We start from the raw sequence: 18,016 nt of genomic DNA on the forward strand, positions 1-18,016 counted from the left end.
GATACACAGGAGAAGCCCGGGGTGGGTGTGTGTCTTTCAAATGAGTGACAATTGCTCTCTCTGTGCAAAAGTGCTTTCCCATGTATGACATTATTCTATATTGTATACAGTCTGTTATTGTGTGTTGGGATCACAGGTGTCCAGACAAAGCTGGCCACAACAGGTGCTGGTGCTGGCACAGACGAGATCACAGTACAGTCCGTTGGAGGGCTAATTTCAACCTCTCAGAAACCTCCTCAATCACCTCCAACTGATTGCTCACAGCCTGAAATTGAAGCGCGTGATTGATGCGTGACTGTGGTATTTCTTGTTACAAGTCTGTCATGGAGGAATCAAGTAATGTCACCGCAGTACTGCAGGAATGTTGGACCAGAAATCAGTTGAGAATTCAGTTGCCCAAGTCTGTATCCTGCAGTGTCTCATTACAATTGAATGCATTTTGCTTAACAAGAGCATGCTGCAAAACAGAAAACTTGATGAATTAATGTAGTGCCTCTGCTCGTCTAAATGAAACACTGCTTTTAACTTATCTCATTATAATGAGAACACATCTGTTGTTATTGTAAAAAGTTTGACAAGATTATTTTCTTATTATAACTAGATGCTTTGTCACAATAACAGGATACAGCTCTTATTGTAGAAACAAAAGAATATGGCTTTTTTTTTCTCTTTTCAGTAAACTTCCACCCTTGTTAATGCAGTAGATTCTATAATCGTGCAGGCACCGTAGGAGTCAGCTCCTCCATGGAAGGGAGAATGTGCTGCGATAGAGCCATTTTAGTTGACTTCGGTAACACAAGATGATGCATTATTTCTTATGAGGTAGCTCGTTCCGTCATATTTTCTTCGGCTTCAGTTTGACAGAAGGTTGAGGTACTCTCTCTGCTCTACGCGCCCCCCGTTTTTGGACTTTTTAATGAAAAGATGGCAAACGCATTAATAGTTAAACTGGATAGTGAAGAAATTAAAGTTACATAGCTTTTGATTGACCTGGATGTCACAAACTAATGCTTCAACTTCAATAACTAACTTGTACTGACAGCTTAGGGTAGGTAAACATATTTATATCATCAGGTTATTTGTGAAATGTGCCTTACTGACAAGGCATAGGAAATTAGTTATTCATTATATCACTCAGATTTAGACAGAATGAAGACAGTAATGACGGCTGAATGGTTCCATCATTACCCATCCATCCCAAATACAAAATGTCAGTTTTTGTTGAGTAATGATTTAGCTAAAAATGTTTAATTATTGTACCGTAATCAAAATAAGGAAACCCTTTTGTTACCTGCAATGCAAATATCATGTTTTTAACAGGATAATGTAAAGCAGACATATATCATCCCTCCCAAACCCATTTCATAGGGCTAAATTACTGAAATGTCAACATGAATGTAAAGATTCATAAATTTGGAAACAAGCACTGAGTGGGAGCTGCAAAAAAATGGTATCATGCAGGAGGCTTGATGATGTAAGACCGGGGGCAGCAATAAGAAGCTGTAGTTTCTGACAGAAATACAGGTAAAACCTTCAAACTGTGCTGGGGATGAAAAACCAGCTTTTCATCTGAGAGTGTCTAATAAACACACCAAGGTATCATCATTAACGGTGAATCGACAGTTTGGCACCCCATTTATTTCCAGTATTCACAGTTCCTCCCACACTCTCCATATTACTGCCACACAAAAACATAACTGCTGCGTGTGGCGCATAGGACACAAAGGGTTCAAGTGGAGATGACAGCAGCCATTGAGCACCCCGCATGTGTAAATTTCAAAGGCCTGTTGCTGTCTAAAGTTTCAAATTCAGGAAACGTACAGTGAGCGAATACAGCTACACATTTTTAAAATTTCTAATAAATAATATGTTTGTTTTACAGATATGTACATCCTAAAATACATTACATATATAATATGTGTTACAGAACATGTTCACTCAGTAGTTTTGCGTAGTGCTCTGGGTGATTTCTTTTAAGGTAAACATTCATTTTCCCTTCCACTCGCTGATCTCCAGTCAGACCTGTGGAGGAGAACAAATATTTATGTCAATGAAAGCAGGTCACAGAAAGGCAAAGTGACATCCTACATGATGAATATTACACATGATAGTGAACATGTTATATTTATATATATTTGACAGCTTTGAGCTCACCCAGCTTCCGAGCTGTTCTCTCAATCTTCTCCAAGGCAGACTGCACATCTCCTCCCTCTGGTACCAGGACCTCTATCTCTCCCACGTGGTAGCCAAAGTCAGCTTGGTCGAGATCTATCTGCACCCCCTCCTCCTCCAAAGTGAATGACCGCCGCACAGTTGTAAACGCCGCAAAGCATACCAGATTAATTTTGCTCAGCCAAGACTCCTCATCCTCCTGTGAGGAGCTCGTCTCTCGGCGCTCACAAACGTCTTTTACGACCTCTCTCACTCTCGTTTGAATTTCAGGCAGGTTGGTTATCTCCTTGTAGCGAGTACACAGTGCTGCCGCTTTAGATTGCTCTCCACTTGTCTCTTCCGTCCTGTCAACTGGTGTTGGGCACTTGAGCTCCCAGCATCCTTTACGATTACGCAGCCACATGTCCTTTAAAGTCAGGTCAAACTTGGGGGTGTCAAAGTACTGGTCAAGAAACTGGCGCTGGCCTACACACACTGCTGAGTAAAAGAAGGAAGAGAGACAGATGATTTCACAAATGGGTAAATAAATATAAAAATACTAACGAGGCTGATGCAGATAATTAAACTTCATTATTAACAAGAGACAGATGGTGAGTGTCACTACAGATACAGAGCAAACCACAGCAATTAGTGTCATTAAATGTTGTAAAAGTCCTTTAGTGACCATTTGTGAGTTGATGTGGATCACAGCATCAGTTAAATGCCTCAATTCTAAATTTACCCATGCATGAAAGTGTGGTAGACAAATTAAACACATACCGCCAATCTCCTCCAGTGTTTTCAGAGTGTCAGCACTGCATAAAAACTTTCTTTCCACTTCCACGCTCATCTGAAATGACACCAACAATACAGTACAGCTACTTTCACTTTAGCCTGCTTTGAGATTAAGTAACCTAATCGGCATAGATATAGGTTTTATATAAAGGTTATGTTGTTTTTGTTTTGTTTGCCCTCAACACTCACAATTTAATGGGAATTAACAGTTTTGAGGCACCTGTATTTTGCTTGATTACATCCATTTTATACTTGAAGTTTGGAACAACTGTGTTTAAGACGGAAATATTTATTTATATAATAATATAATAATAATTTATTTCACAGCTTTAGTCAGTTAGCCGACTCTGCAGATTACAATATTACATACAAAATATAATGCCCTTCCAGAAAGGGTGGGTGCATCATTTAAAGATACCTACCACATTAATTCAACCTGCTGTATTAAAATACATCTTACACAGTATTGCACTCGTAATAATAATCTAATACAACAACAACAACAACAATAATGATGATGATGATGTACTACGTAACATTTTGAATGCACGACTTTTAATTAACTATTTCTAACATTGTAGTATCAAAAGCTATGCACACTTCTCCCAACACTGTATTTCACCTTTCTCTTTTAGCTTAGTTATACATTTTATAGTTATTCTGTTTGAATGGCTACTGTCTGTAAGTGCTCCAAACTGAACTGTCACTGTACCAACTGTGTTACTATAAAGTCACACAGCAGCAGCTCCTGTAGCTGCACCTGTGCCATTCAAATAAGGCTGGAGTCATTCAGCCCAAGCTGCTGCTGCTGCGGAGTCATACATGAACTACGAGTGGAAAACACCAAACTGAACTTCTGACTTAAAAAAAATAACCCGTCTACGTAGCGCATCGCACTCGCACACACCTTCACGGGTCAAGTCCTCAAATCCAAACAATTCGGCATCAGAAAGTGAGCGACAGATCAATCCCAGCAGCCCCTACACGTCAGCGAAGTTTATTTTCGCACAGGCGCACTCAGAGACACCTATCAGTGTATTCAGGGACATCACTTCCTGTCCCAGTAACGCAGGGGCATACAGATGGTGCAGTTTTAATCCTCTCTGCTTCATAAATATTTATTCCACATAGCCGACTGTTGATATGCGCCACACCTCATCATTTGATTGAAAACATGTCATAAATCTCGCGGATGGCGCGGAGTGAAGCCTCTCGCGGTCACATCTCCATTATTCAGCCTTAATTAACTCGTCACACTCTTTGTGACAATCCGAGTTGGCAGAATGGGGACTCATTTTTTATTCACCTTTTTTTTACTGTGAACCGAGGCAGGGGTTTCATATTAAAGGGGATTCCGTGTAATCTAGGCATCCACATACTTTCTTTTTTTTTTTTTGTTGAAAACTATCTATCATCCTTTTTTTATTATTATTTTACCCCCCTCCACTCCTCCTTTTATCTGTATTGCTCAATAAGTAATCGGTGTTTCAGCATACATTAATAATCTCTAATATCTGCGGGGTTACATAAGGGATTTGATAGCCGTGTCTGTCCCCTCTGAATGTCAGCAATCAGCCTTGGGGGGGAGCTGTGGTCTGTTTACTTGAGGGAAGAGGGGAAGGAGAGAGGGATAGGGCGAATGAAGGGAGGGGGAGAACAGGAGAGAGAGAGAGAGAGAGAGAGAGAGAGAGAGAGAGAGAGAGAGAGAGAGAGAGAGGGAGGGCAGAAAACTTTTCACTTCTGAGGAGCCACAGAGGAAGCGTGTGTGTGTGTGTGCGTGCTGGAGCGGCGACCATGCAGGTAAAAACGCATTAGCTAATTGCTCCCCGAACTTAATTAAAACGTCATCCGCGATCGGTTAATTGTGCTGATTTGAGCGGCGAGAGTGGCCTGCGACCGGTAGAGGATCGAGCCAACGACGGATTGTGCCACATACTAATCCGATCCCTTATAGAAATCCAACATTAAATCCCAAACTTTTTCTGCCTCTCGTCTCTTTCGCCTGCTCTCCCTTACACCACCCCCATCGTCGAGGCGACCGCGGCGCACGTACTCCGCTTTCAAGTAGCTTTTTTAGCGTTTAATTCTTACGCCAATTACGGCTCCAAGCTGTTAAAAAATGATAGTTTAAATGGCCATGTGTTGCACCGTAAGTATTTAAGGTATGGATTTGAGCGCTAGGACGCGTCAAAAAGGGGGTCTGCTGGGCGGCGAGGGAGGAGGGGGTGCGAGTGTTTTCTAACACATCTGTAAACGGAGCCCACGTTCATTAATTAAATGGCTTTAGTCCGGCTAGGCCTCAATTTGCGCTGTTGAGCAGCAGGCGGCGGGCGGTGCAACACTAGATGCCCGATTGGCAGCCCACAATCAGAGGGGTGAGGACATAACTCGAGGCCGAGGTTTTTTTGCTCTGAAGCCTAGTGAGTGTGTTTTCTATCCTGGGTGAACTCGGTCGGTGTATTGAAGCTGCAGTTCCCACCTGGACCGGGCAGAGTTTGCGGGGAGCGGAGACTAACCAGTTGGGAGACAGTTTGAGGAGCGGTTAATTATCTCTGCCTGCTAACAGGCTAGCTAGCAAAGTGACACGACTGTTATTAGCTCAGCCCCCTTTTTCTTTTTTTTTTTTTTTGGGTTTTTTTTTTTGTTTATGAATTTCATGACCGTACAGCCGAGAGCCAGCGACGAGGTTATACCGACGCCTGCTCGGTGTTTCGCAGTTTGAGAGAAGTGAGTAGCTATCACTGCGGGGGTAATTTGAGAAAAACTAACAGCTAACCAGCATTTCCAGAAACACGACTGTAATGCGACGTTACAGGGGGGCTTCTCAACCTAGCTTGCTAGCTAATTGATTCATCTCTGGTCGGCATAGCTAATTAGACCGCTCATTAATTAGCCAACTCTGAGTAGAGAGACGTCAGTCTAGTTATATCTTGGCTTTTTAATTATGAAACTCGTGATGAGGAGCTTTTACACATGATACACTCTGCAGATACAGACTTGTCGACATATTATCTGCTCATATAACCCTGCTAGCTTGCTAATTGGCATGGCGAGGAAGTGAGGGTTGGAGCTGTGTTGGTATTTCTCCTCATGAGCATGAATTGCTGTCTCGGTTGCATTTTGGGATTATGAATTGTTTGCTGCTGCTGCTGCTGCTGCTGCTGGGTGGTAAATACAATCCACACTATTTGGTCTATTCCGACTATCTAAAAACTGCATGGGAGTAACATTTATTTGACCATGCGTGTCGAGGAAATGCAGTACGATCGCTGGTCATGTTTGATATGTTGGATACATGTTCTGTTGGTTAAAGCTGGGGGGGGGGTTAGTGGTTAGAGAGACAGTATGCTCATTGTAAATTGGAAGTGCATGTTATAATTTGTGCAGTGTTACCACAGTATATTCTACATTTAATGTGTTTCATGTGCACATATCAGATCAGTTAGTTGAAAGTTAAGACTGAATGCAAAGCGGCATGAAACAATAGGTCTTTTATGTAGAGTGCAATGTAAAATCTAATGAAAGCATTAGATGGATACTCCTTTACATTACAGAGATGTTGTTTAAACAGTTGCATTATTGTGTTTATTTGTGTTTAGGCCATAGCAGACAAAATGTTGGGAATGTCCCTACAAAACATGGCTAATGTTGTTTAAGAAGTCGGGAATTAAACTTCAAAAGATCAGGGAGAATGAGATACTGATCTCGGATTAGTTTTACTATTAAAAAGGACACAACATGCTTATTGAACGGTATGCTAACTGGCTTTTGATTGTGGGTTCAAATTGTTAAACACAGCAATGCATAATAAGTGCCGGTCACCAACAATCAACAGTATGCTTTTATGTGTGTGGGTGCAGCTACCCTCTCGATCGTGGTCACAGGAACTTGCATCACACTTTATACAGCATTTGTGATCAATAATAACACCTCCAGAAAGAGTCACAAACATCCCTTTTTTTTACCCTTTTTTGGGTAGGAGGAGTCTGGAGAGACGGTGAACAGTGAAAGCAATGGAGTGGCAGAGTGGCTGTGCCCCCTGTGCCAAAAAGGACAAGCTGACCGATCCTCCCTGTCTCTACATCTCACTGAGCAACACAGCGTACTTCCATCTTGTGTCGACAAACTGCTGGACATTGTAAGTATGGCTGAAATCATAAATATATCATGAGTTCACATGTTTGTTTTTCTTTCCCCCACGCAAGTTTTACTATCTGAGGGGTAGAACTTGATTACCGTGGGTAGTACATTCATTATGTGCATAATGTTTAACTTGTTGCTGGCTGATACAGGAGTTGGGCTAATCATCAAATGCCTTGCTATGCTGTAGCACTGCATAAATACAAATTTGATGAAGGTCAGTAGGGTTTGTGTGTGACACTCAAAGATGTTGGTTCAACTTTCTGAGGCACTCAAGGTGAGAAGGGCCTGAGAGTTGATGCCTGAACTGCTGGGGCATCTGTATCAAACAGTGCAAAGTTATGCAATGTGACAAGTTGACAACTGCATCAGCAAAGAGGAACAGTGGTCATAAGTAGCCTTTCACCAACATTCAAAATAACTCTTAAACACATATCTAAACTTCACCAAACCCGTATTCCCTGATGAGCTACTGTATTATGATTTGTTTCTTTTGCTGTGTCCACCCTCTGTTGTACATATTGTATATGAACAAGTGTCCAGTGGATGGTTAACTTTATGAATCCCCTGGTTTGCTCACTAAAGCACAATAAAGAAACATGAAAATAGGCACAACTTTTTTTAACAAGTTTTATTAAACAAAAATGTGAATCCTCTGACATTCCCGTATGTAATTACTAGGTAATAGCGTATGGGTGTAACATGTTATTACTAAATATATAATGTAAGTCAGTGTCCATCATATTTTAGTATTTTATTCAGCTGTTTTAACTAAATACAATGACTTCTGTCTAAACATAAATGATCTAATACATTTCTTACTAAAAATATTATCCAAAGACCCACAGCTGGACAAAATATTTATTTGACAAGATTGTTTACAGTCGGGGAAAACGTACACCTATTTCTGCATAATCAATTAATACATTAGTAATAAAGAGAGAAGTTGAATTATTAGTTGACAGATGAGTGTATTGTTTTCATGATTTGTTTGTGCAAATTCTATTTTTTGACCGTCAGCAATAAGTTAGTGTTTGTTATTTTCATGGTTTGAATATTAAATTGTTTGCATTAACCAGTGACCAAATATGTTAGTTTGAAAGTATTTCAGGGTCCTTACACAATATGGAAGAGTATGACATTTTATTTGAGTGTTGTCCAGGTCTGGATAAGTAGTAGATAAGTAAAAAGGAAATTGTAAGCCATATAAAAGAGATTTTAGTTGTCTTTTCTAGTTCTCTGGTGAATTGTACATGAACCCTCTGTTACTGTAGGGGTTCATGGTATACATTTACTTTAATCTGCATGACAAAAACTGAATAAGCTTGCTCTGTTTTAGCATGGCTGCTTGAATAAAATGCTGATTGAACTTGTGTAGGTTTGTTGATATTGATCTTCTTGCAGTTATTTGGTGATATGATGGCATACATACAAAATGTAACATGCATATTAATTTAGGATAATAACAATTAACCCATCGATTTGATTATTTGCATTACATTTGGTTGTTTTTAAGCGTCGTTTTTATAAGACTCTGTTAGCAGAGATGTTTGAGTATGCTAATTATGTGTTTAATGTATCTAGGCCTCTAAGTCTTTATATGTTTCATATGCTATGCAGTGCTGTTAAAGAATATGCAGTAATGTGCTGTGGAAAATAAGCTTTAAGGATAAAAACACATTTGTTGATATTTAGTATAAGCAAAATCTTTATTTTATTATTTTTAATTAGGATTAATTGATCCCATTAATTGAAACACGTACAATTTGCATCCCTTATGTTGACAGTTAGATTTTAAAACCCGACGTCTCCCCGAGCTCTGCACGGTGGCTGCCCGCTGCTCCGAGTACTTAGGCAAGGTCAAATGCAGAGAATGAGTTTCCCTATAGGGACTAATAAAGAATAACTTAACTTTGAGTCTGGAAAGTATGGGATATTAAGATGGATAATGTGTAGGAACCTCGGTATTTCCTAAGTATAAATTTGCAAAAAGTAAGCACCTCAATGGACACACTATTTATAATGGGTCCATAACAATTTAGTATGTAAAGTGTTAAAAAATAGAGGGGATTTTATTGGTGGATGAACTGATCAAAGACCACTTAATTTATGCCTTCAGGGTAATTTGCAAATTAAAGGCTAGCCGGGGTTGCTATGTGTAATATAACCACACATCTATGTGCCACGCCCAAATGTTGTGCTGCTCAAAAGCGACATAGCATTCAGCTCATCTGAAAGGAGCTGTTGCAGAGTTAAGTTAGCTATGGGAATTTTGCTGACTCTCTCCTTTCATTTTTCTTTTAACAGGCTGTTCTAAAAAAGGCTGCCAGTGCAAGAGAGGAGGACAAAGGTGCTCAAAAGTCTACAGGTGAGTGTGGAAAAACTTTTTTAAATTATTTAAAATCATGAACAGAAAATTGAACCCTGTAATAACACACATGCATCCTTTTTTTTTGTTCTATATAATAACAATGATTAGGTGTGTATTAAGTACTGACTTTTTCTTAGCTGGCCAAACCTGATTTACTTCATAAACAGCTCATTACAATGTGGTTCTCTTTGTGGAACTGAAATGGTGTTTGAAATGGTGGAAAATTACCCCTAATGTGGGTTGGGTGGGGGTGGGGAAGGTTCATATGAGCCGATAAACTGTTAAATTCAGTGTGCAATTGTGTACTTCTGTTATCAGTTAATACTCCATTTGTTGTTACACAAAATTTAAACATGTGTTCATTTCTTCAGATGCTGAATCTTCACAACTGAAGCACGCTGAAGACGTCAGTTCAGATCCCTGCCAATCTAGTGAGAGTTCAGACGCTACCCAGACACTTGGAGACAAAGAGATGGAGGAAGAGAGAATAATGGAACAGGAGGGAGGTGAAGCTGAGCCGGAGCCAGAAGAGGAGGGAAATCAACTCACAGGAGCCAAACAGCAAAATGCAACTGAAAACACAGAAATCCCAGACGCCTGTGAGAAGTCAGTTGGTAAAAGTGGTGTGCCAGCTGAAAATAACACCCGGTCGTTCAAATGCAACGCCTGCCTGGAAACTTTTCCCAGCAGAACTGCGTTGAGCGTTCATTACAACTCTGCATCCCACATTCAGAGGATGACAACAGGCTCCGCAAAACAAGGTGGGGAAAATGATCCCCAAACTCTCTTGGTTCCTGTCCTGTCTAGGCCATATATATCAAACAAACCCTACCAGTGTGCTGTATGTCGAGTCTCTTACAATCATGCCATCACCCTTGAGAGCCATATGAAATCTGTCTTGCACCAGTCCCGCAGCAGAAATGCTGGAATTGTTGCACATGCTGCAAACAGCGCAGCAGCCACCACCACCACCAGTGCTCCAAACGCTGTAGTGACCACATCTGGAAGTGGGTCCAGTCAGTTGGCTACCACAACCAGCTGTGCTGCTCCTGGGACATTGATGGTGACGACAACAAAAGACGGAGAGCAGATTCAAACTTCACAAGTGGCTCCCTCCCTGCTCACCTCCCCTGTAGCCTCAGCTCAGGCAGTCTCAGCCTTTCTCACCCTCCTCACATCTAGTCCCAGCACCCTCTCACACTCCCTCCTCCCCTCCCTATTCGCCGCTGGTGCTGCTCCTGGTGCTGCCGTGTCTCAGCTCGTGCCTCAGCCTCAAATGGTCATGCCCTTGATCTTGAATGGGCTCCAAGCCCAAACCCAGCAGCACCAAGAGAACCAGCAAGGTCAGCTCCTCACCCAGTGTGTGCCATTCGTAGGTCTCAGCCCAGCCCAGCAAGCCCTCCTAACCCAAAGACTAAACAGCTTACAGAACCAGTGGCCCTCTGTAGGACTCCAAACAAGCGTGCAGCCCTGCCTGGAAGAACAAAAACCCACTATAAAGTGCGAGAGAGATCAAGAAACGCAGGACAGTGGTGAGACAGTTGAAGAGAAGATCTCAGATCAGATCAAGGGCAGGAATAACTGGACTACAGAGAACATTAAAACAGATCAAATAAAGGAAGAGGACAGTAAAGAATTTGCACAGATTCCTAATATAGAAAGCAAAGTGAAGGTTGAGAATAGTGAAGACAATGGGAAGGGACGTAGAGATAGCACAACAGATGGAGACAGCTCGACTAATCAGTTGGACCTGGAAGGTGATAAAGCAGCTAGCCTCAATCTCTCCCCAGCGGGCACAGACAAGAGCCTCCGCAATAAGAACCTCTCGCCTTCTGCATCTGTTCTCAGCAACTCAAGCCTCAGTCCTGTAAATCTAAACCTTACACTTAGCCCTGATTCTACTCCGCAAAAATCACAATCAGGCACTAGCCCTTGTGGTTCTCTTGGCACCCCAAAATCCAGCTCGAGTACAAATGCCTTAACTCACAACCAAACTCGACCCCATTGTAATGCAATGGGATCCATTTATCCAGACCTTCCAGTGCTGTCAGAGTTCCAGTCGGAGGTTCTCTGGGCGTTCTTTGAGTCACGTAGTGAGGCTGATGCTGCAAGTCCTCCCCATGAGGACTGCGAGGCGCTGGGCAGAGAGGTGGGACTTTCTGAGGACGAGGTACGTAGGTGGTTGAGCCGAGCCCGACATGCAAAACAGAGGCAGAGGGCGACAGAGTTAGAGCACCTGCAACGCCTGGCACGATTTACAAGGCATGCCCAAAGTTCTGACAATGACTATGATGACGAGGAAAGCTCACTGATTATAGCAGAAGGTGAGGATGATGCTGAAGCCTCAGGTAGCCAAGCAATGGATTTGTCTAGCACAAGAGGGAAACACAGACAGAGAGATTTGGGAAGGGAGGGTCAGGGAGATTCATGTCTCACTTCTGACTCAGAAAATGAGGTATACACCTCTGTCATTGTGTCTGATGAAGAAAGTCAGAATGGGTCTTTGAGGGACAGTCCTGAGAGCCCTGCTAAAAATGAAGCACAGTCTGAGGTCCACGGCGATAAGGGCTCAGTTGGAGGAAAGGTCTTACGCTCCACAACTGTGTTTCTCTCCGACGCGGAGGATGAGTATGAAGATGAGGAGGGTGGAGGGAGTCAGAGGGCCAAGAGGAAAAAGCGAAAGGTGGAGTTTGAGCGCGACGAGGTGGAGGTGAAGAAGGAAAGACAAGACCCAGATGTGGATTTAGAGTTGGAGGCCCAAGGGGATCCTCCAAGCTCACTGTCCCATATTATGGACCACCATGAGATTCCAACCAGTGCTCTCCACTCACTCCCCCTGTCCCTTGCTCCCTTTTCCACCCAGTTCCTCAGCCCCTATGTTCTTTCTCTTACTCCGTCAATGGTTGGAGATGGGAGCAAGGTACCCATCTTTCCTAACCCACCAACTATCACACGCTTCTCCAGCTCTCTTCTCTCGCATTCTCTCTCCTCCCACAACCAAACTTCTCACTACCTGTCCAATGGTGGTGAATGTGAGTCAGCTCTGGATCTCAGCATGGGGAAAAACAACTCAAAATCAGCTTCTTCCTCATCATCTCTGGCTGATAAAATTGCAGCACAGAAGGGACAGTTGCTGGATGGGCTTGGCCTGAGGCCCACATCCAAAGGACTGGTAGTCGTCCAGGTGAAGCCTGAATCTGTTACCATGCCCTCTTGTAACAGCAGTATGAGTCTGGTCAACTGCAATAACATGACGAAGTCTAGTATTTACATGAGGGCAGCAGAGAAGATGAATGCCACGCTATTGGAAAGGGAGAGAAACAAGGAGAGAGAGAAGGAAAAGGAGCAGGATCAGCAGCAGAGAAAGTCCAAAGGAAAAAGGTATCGGGATATGCGGCGTTCAAGGACCATCATTCAGGCTGAACAACTTGACATACTGTATGGCTGCTACTTCAAAGACCCAAACCCTGGGAAACATGAGTTTGAACAGATTTCAGAGTGGGTCCACCTTCCAAAGAAGGTTGTTCAGATTTGGTTCCAGAACATGAGGGCGAGGGAGCGGAAGGGTGAGGTCCGATTCATAAGTGACGGGACCCTGGCAGCAGTCGGCAAACCTCTCATCAAATTTACCTGGCCCCTTTCCAAACCCATATTCTCCAACAAGCCGCCTTCAAATAATACTGGGTGCATCACAACTACTCCAATTGTGCGCACCCTGATGAAGACAGAGAGAGAGCCTGTAAAGGAGCTGGGCAAGCCTGCTGTGGTGAAAAAAATAACCCCAGTTCCTATCAAGCCCAAGGAGGTTGTTTCCTCGACCACAGTCTGTCCTGTGAGCAGCAGTGCTTCTGCAGTGCCAAAGACTAAGCTCGAAACCACCAGCAACGTCACTATGGTCAAAGTTGCACCCAAAGTCAACCCCCCTGTCCTCTTAGCGCCACCCAAGGATCCAATCCCCATTGCCCCGCGACCAGCCCAGAAACGAAAGCTAGAAGAGGAGAGCGAGGAAGAAAAGACGGATGAGGAGAAAGACAATGAAAACGAGGTGGGTCCCGGACCGGGGGCCACTAACCGCATGGTGCCCAAGCTTCCCACAACTCCCATCAACAACAGGCCCCCTGCCACAACAGTGGTGCCACAAAAACAAAATGGGCTGAACTACTGGACCAACAAAGTCCCCATTAAGATCAACACTATATCAAGAGAACAACTGGCTCTCCCCACACACACGCCTCCTCGTACCATCCCCCCTCCTCCCACCCCCAGCATTGCGCCAGTCAGCCCGAATACCCCCAGTTCTGCCAAAGTGGCCAGCCCCTCCACCCCGGTCATAGCTAAATCAAGCCCAACGGAAAGCAGCTTTCTGCCCCACTCATCCAGCCGAAGGCCACGCACACACTTGTCCTGCCTACAACTCTCCATCCTGCAGTCCTGTTACGAGACCTGTGCCCACCCTAACGCCATGGAGTGTGAGGCAATCGGCACCGAACTCAACCTGCCGCTCAAGGTGGTGCAGATCTGGTTCCAAAACACTAGAGCCAAGGAGAAGCGCTGGAGGCTGCAGCAAGAGAAAATGGTAAGCTGGCGAGTAGACTTACTATAGAGTACTTTTCTTAAAGCCTTTGGTACCAAATCACATTATAGCATATACAGTAAGACATTGATAGGTAGGTAGGTCACTGAGAAGGGGGAACTTTTTTTTTTTTTTTTTTTTTTTTTTAAGAGCTGGGTGATAACTGATTTTCAGTAGAATCGTACTACGGTTAACTTTGGGGGGGGGGACAATTAGGAAATTAACCGAATGATTTGTGCCAAATCATTGTAATTAGAAATAATCTTTTTTTTTTTCTGAGCATAGTTGATTACCTTGACATTTTGCATATATTTGCCATGTTGTGTTAGAAATGTCAGAATATTTATATTATGAAATGGATTTCAACTCTAGTGCGCAGAACATTTTTACTGTAAGAATAGTATATATATTGATTATTTTGAGTATGGTATTGCGTAGTTTTGAGTACTCAAACTGTTGCTCAAGAACACATATTATATTTGCATATAGATAGCTTGAATATTAGTCAGATGGTTCAGTCAATCCTTTTAAATGATGTGACATTAAACATATTCCCTCTCTCCCTCCCTGGTCCTGGTTCCCAGTCTCCTCTGTCAGGCGGGAAGGTGGACATGAGCTCAGGAAGCTACCTGCAGTACAACGCTCTCAAAGCCAATCGGCCCATCCTGCCCAAACCTGTTCAGCTGACAGTTACTGAACCTCCAGCTTCCCCAATGGCAGGCCAGCCAGTGCCAAAGGAGACCCTGACGGGCCACTGTGACGCCTGCAACGTCTCCTTTGAATCCCGGGCTGCAGCGAGGGCCCACGTCTTCTCCCCACGTCATCTGGCAACCCTGAGAACCACTAACTTTGGCCAGCCGACGACGCTCGTCAACAAGAATGGAACCGCTAATGGCGGACCTGGCAGTGTCGTGCCAGGCTCTCATTCCACTCCTGTAACCAGCGCTGGTTCTGGAGGGGAGATGGTTATCGAGTCGCCTCCACCGACGGCCACCAGCAACAGTTAAAGACTCAGATCAGGATTGGTCTGCACATTGACTATTCTTGGACCCATTTGGGCTCCTCAGATTTTAATAAACAAATTTGAGCACTAATCCTCAAAAGCTAATATTCTTTAGTTTTTGAAGTTGGCTCCCCCTGCACCCGCTATCCCTTGCTCAACCTTCACTGACTCAAAATCTGTTCAGCTATAGATTTCACCTGGATTCCAATACAACAGCAGACTATTTCCACGCTGCTTCACACTTAACCAGTTGCTGTTTGATAAGTGATGAACACATCTCAAGTCTCCCTCAATCCTCACACACTTTATTCAAACATTTCTGGTCCTAAGCCTGTGGTTATATATTACTGTACTTCAATGACCTTCCTATAATTTGTAAAGGCACTCAACTCGCCATGCTTGAACTGTCCTACCCTAAAGACTGATGCAAAAGTGTTTTCCTCTTTGGAAGTGGCCATTTGACGGTAGGCCCGGAAACACTTTTTGGGATAATAACACAAAATACTCACATTAATAACTCCCAGTTTGCTCCTGTGGAATTGCTTTTCTCATGCCTACTTTCACTTTTAGGGCAACGATTGCTTGGATATAATATGACTGGACAGAACCATTGGGAGAGGAAGAACTGGTATTGACTGTCACCTTTTTATTTGCTACAGGAGTGTGTGGTTTGAAGAGTGTTGTGTCCACTCATTTGGGATATAAAAAGAGGTACTTTAGAGAGAATAGGGCTGTTGAATTGTCCCCATTTACATGTTTTCACGACAATCCAAATAGACAGGGCAAAAAGAGAGGCTGAGGAAAGTAGAATCTTGGCATACCGCACTTTGACACATTTTACATTGTTTGAAATGTTTTTAAGCATTCTAATGCAAGTGTCTTTTTATGGAGAGATACTTTAATGCATGTTGGATGCCTTAATATAAATCACGTGAAATAAATTGATTTTTGCTAGTCTAATGAAAAATGCTTTAAGTGTAAGCATAATATTGTGCAAGCAGACCTGGGTATACAAATGAAGAAGAGCTCTGTTCCAAAATGCTTTTATATTCATCTTGGAGGAGGAGGAGGAGGAAGGGGAACTATCTGAATGTCATAATCTGTATCTAAAACATAGCAAATCCTGCCTGTAAAAGTTGTCAGCATTCTCTCGGCCAAGGACTATAATTACCAACTATCTTGTTTTTTTTTTTTACAACACCTTTCTTTGATCCTGTGGATTTCACTTTCCCTCCAGATGCTCTTATGTCTCATTTTGAAACGCAGCTCTTCAGACCTGTTGGGAGAAAAATCAAAGTTTTTTTCACCGACTGACCGGTGTGTTAGAAATATAACAGCCTTAAGAAGAAACACCACCAGGTATATAAATTAAAGCCCAGGTGAGCCTCGTTTTAATGTTGGTGGATTAATTTCATCCTCCCCTGGCACGGAGGGTCAGACCGTTTTTTTTTTGTTTTTTTTTGTAAATTGTTTTCTTTGCCATAAATACTGTGCATAAGACAGGAAAGTTAAGTACTCATTTTATTTACTTCAATATTTATACAAATGACAATAGAAGCAATTAAAAACTGGTGTAAAAGATTTTTATTTAGGTCAAAAGCCAAGCCTCTAGAAATATTAAGAGAACAGGGCTTGAAATGGGTTGTTCCCTGTATTTTTTTTGTTTTTCTTTCCCTCGTTTTGTTCAGTTTTGATACAGAGTTACTAATTCTGGTAATGTACGTGCTGTGAAATGAGATCTAATATCTGGAAACCATGACAAGGGAGAAAGTTGGGTATTACTAGTATTCTTATGGGACTAATGGATACTCAAAACTTGGAAGCAAATTGGGAAACATTAAATGTGTTGACTGAGAGCTAATAAGATGGTGCTGTGTTGAAGGACACATAACATACTAAAGATGTTTTCCTTCAGTTTAAGTTGTATATTAATGTTACTATTGATAGTTTTAACAAAATGCAAAACTAAAACATGAACTTTTGTAAAGAAATATATTAAAAATAACTGATATTCCAAAGTAATCCTCCCTTTGCTTTCTGTCATTCAAAAACCAAAAAGCAATCTTGAGGTCGACAGAGAGCAGGAGAGGTGTTCGTAAATGCAAACTGTAAAGGACATCCCACGGCTTGACACTTGCACTAGTCCACAATTTTTGCACAAGCTACAGACATTTCAAATGAACACCGCCATTAACACAACATTAAGAGTCACTTGGTGTGGTTTTTTTGAAACGAGGAGGGTTACAATTGTCCTTTTCGTGAGTAATAGTTTGTACTCCTGTTGGAAACTGTATCTTGTGTGTAAAGCAAGGACTGGAGTGCTTTAACTTCGAGACTGGGATTACACACACGCGCACACACACAGACACGGTGTTGCACTGTCCAAACTAGATAGGTTTTTATGGAGATCTGCTTTTTATTCCCCTATGTTTCATTGTCACTTTGATTATCACTATTGTTATAACTGTACTACTACTTATACGATTTATCATTACTACTCATCACTGTTTTTGATTATTATTGATCCATAATGGTTTTAAATGCCACCTCTGCTCAAAAACAGTATGGTATTCCTATGAATATTGAACAATAATAGTGGCAGTGTTGTTATGAATTGTTAGATTTTTGATTAAGCTTATTTTTTTCCTCCTCACTTGTACCTGCCTTTTTGTGTTTGGTCTCCATTATGCTTTCTTTGATATACAGAAAAAGAAATAAAATCAGTTGAACAACACAGGTTATCTGTCTGCTGTGCTGTAGAGGCATGTGTTTGTTCCTTTGTGTGTGTATGTGTGTGTGTGTGCGTGTGTGTGTGTGTGTGTGAGAGAGAGAGAGACAAGGGTTTAATTATTCATATAAACATTATATAATGAGGTTTTACCTGAGTGGCATACCTAGACAAAGGTCACTAAGGTCACACTGGGGAAGACAATTTATATGACCCATTCACATGTTCCTGGTATTAATTAGCTGAACAATTGGC

The 18,016-nt window shown here is 42.3% G+C and overlaps 2 protein-coding genes across 4 annotated transcripts; one reads left to right on the forward strand and one right to left on the reverse strand.

Annotated features, from left to right (window-relative positions):
- Positions 1–1,605: 1,605 nt before the first annotated feature.
- On the reverse strand, positions 1,606–3,972 carry thtpa (thiamine triphosphatase). 2 transcript variants are annotated; one of them, XM_051411524.1, is made up of 4 exons: positions 3,854–3,972; positions 2,932–3,001; positions 2,155–2,646; positions 1,606–2,022 (listed from the first exon to the last, which is right to left on the reverse strand). In XM_051411524.1, exons 2-4 carry the CDS (start codon positions 2,999–3,001, stop codon positions 1,922–1,924), a joined length of 663 nt encoding a protein of 220 aa, XP_051267484.1. In that variant the 5' UTR covers positions 3,854–3,972; the 3' UTR covers positions 1,606–1,921. The 2 variants fall into 2 exon arrangements, with proteins under 2 accessions (XP_051267484.1, XP_051267483.1); XM_051411523.1 differs by having other exon boundaries at positions 2,155–2,649.
- Positions 3,973–4,593: 621 nt separating this feature from the next.
- Positions 4,594–17,767, forward strand: zfhx2 (zinc finger homeobox 2). Of its 2 annotated transcripts, none has more exons than XM_051411493.1 (5): positions 4,594–4,746; positions 6,926–7,084; positions 9,394–9,454; positions 9,829–14,033; positions 14,615–17,767. In XM_051411493.1, the coding sequence occupies exons 1-5, from the start codon at positions 4,741–4,743 to the stop codon at positions 15,035–15,037; spliced, it is 4,854 nt and encodes a 1,617-aa protein (XP_051267453.1). In that variant the 5' UTR covers positions 4,594–4,740; the 3' UTR covers positions 15,038–17,767. The 2 variants fall into 2 exon arrangements, with proteins under 2 accessions (XP_051267453.1, XP_051267452.1); XM_051411492.1 differs by lacking the exon at positions 4,594–4,746 and adding an exon at positions 4,779–5,321.
- The last annotated feature ends 249 nt before the right edge of the window (positions 17,768–18,016 follow it).

The sequence above is a fragment of the Dicentrarchus labrax genome, unplaced genomic scaffold (assembly GCF_905237075.1).
Source record: "Dicentrarchus labrax unplaced genomic scaffold, dlabrax2021, whole genome shotgun sequence".
NCBI classification, from domain to species: domain Eukaryota; kingdom Metazoa; phylum Chordata; class Actinopteri; family Moronidae; genus Dicentrarchus; species Dicentrarchus labrax.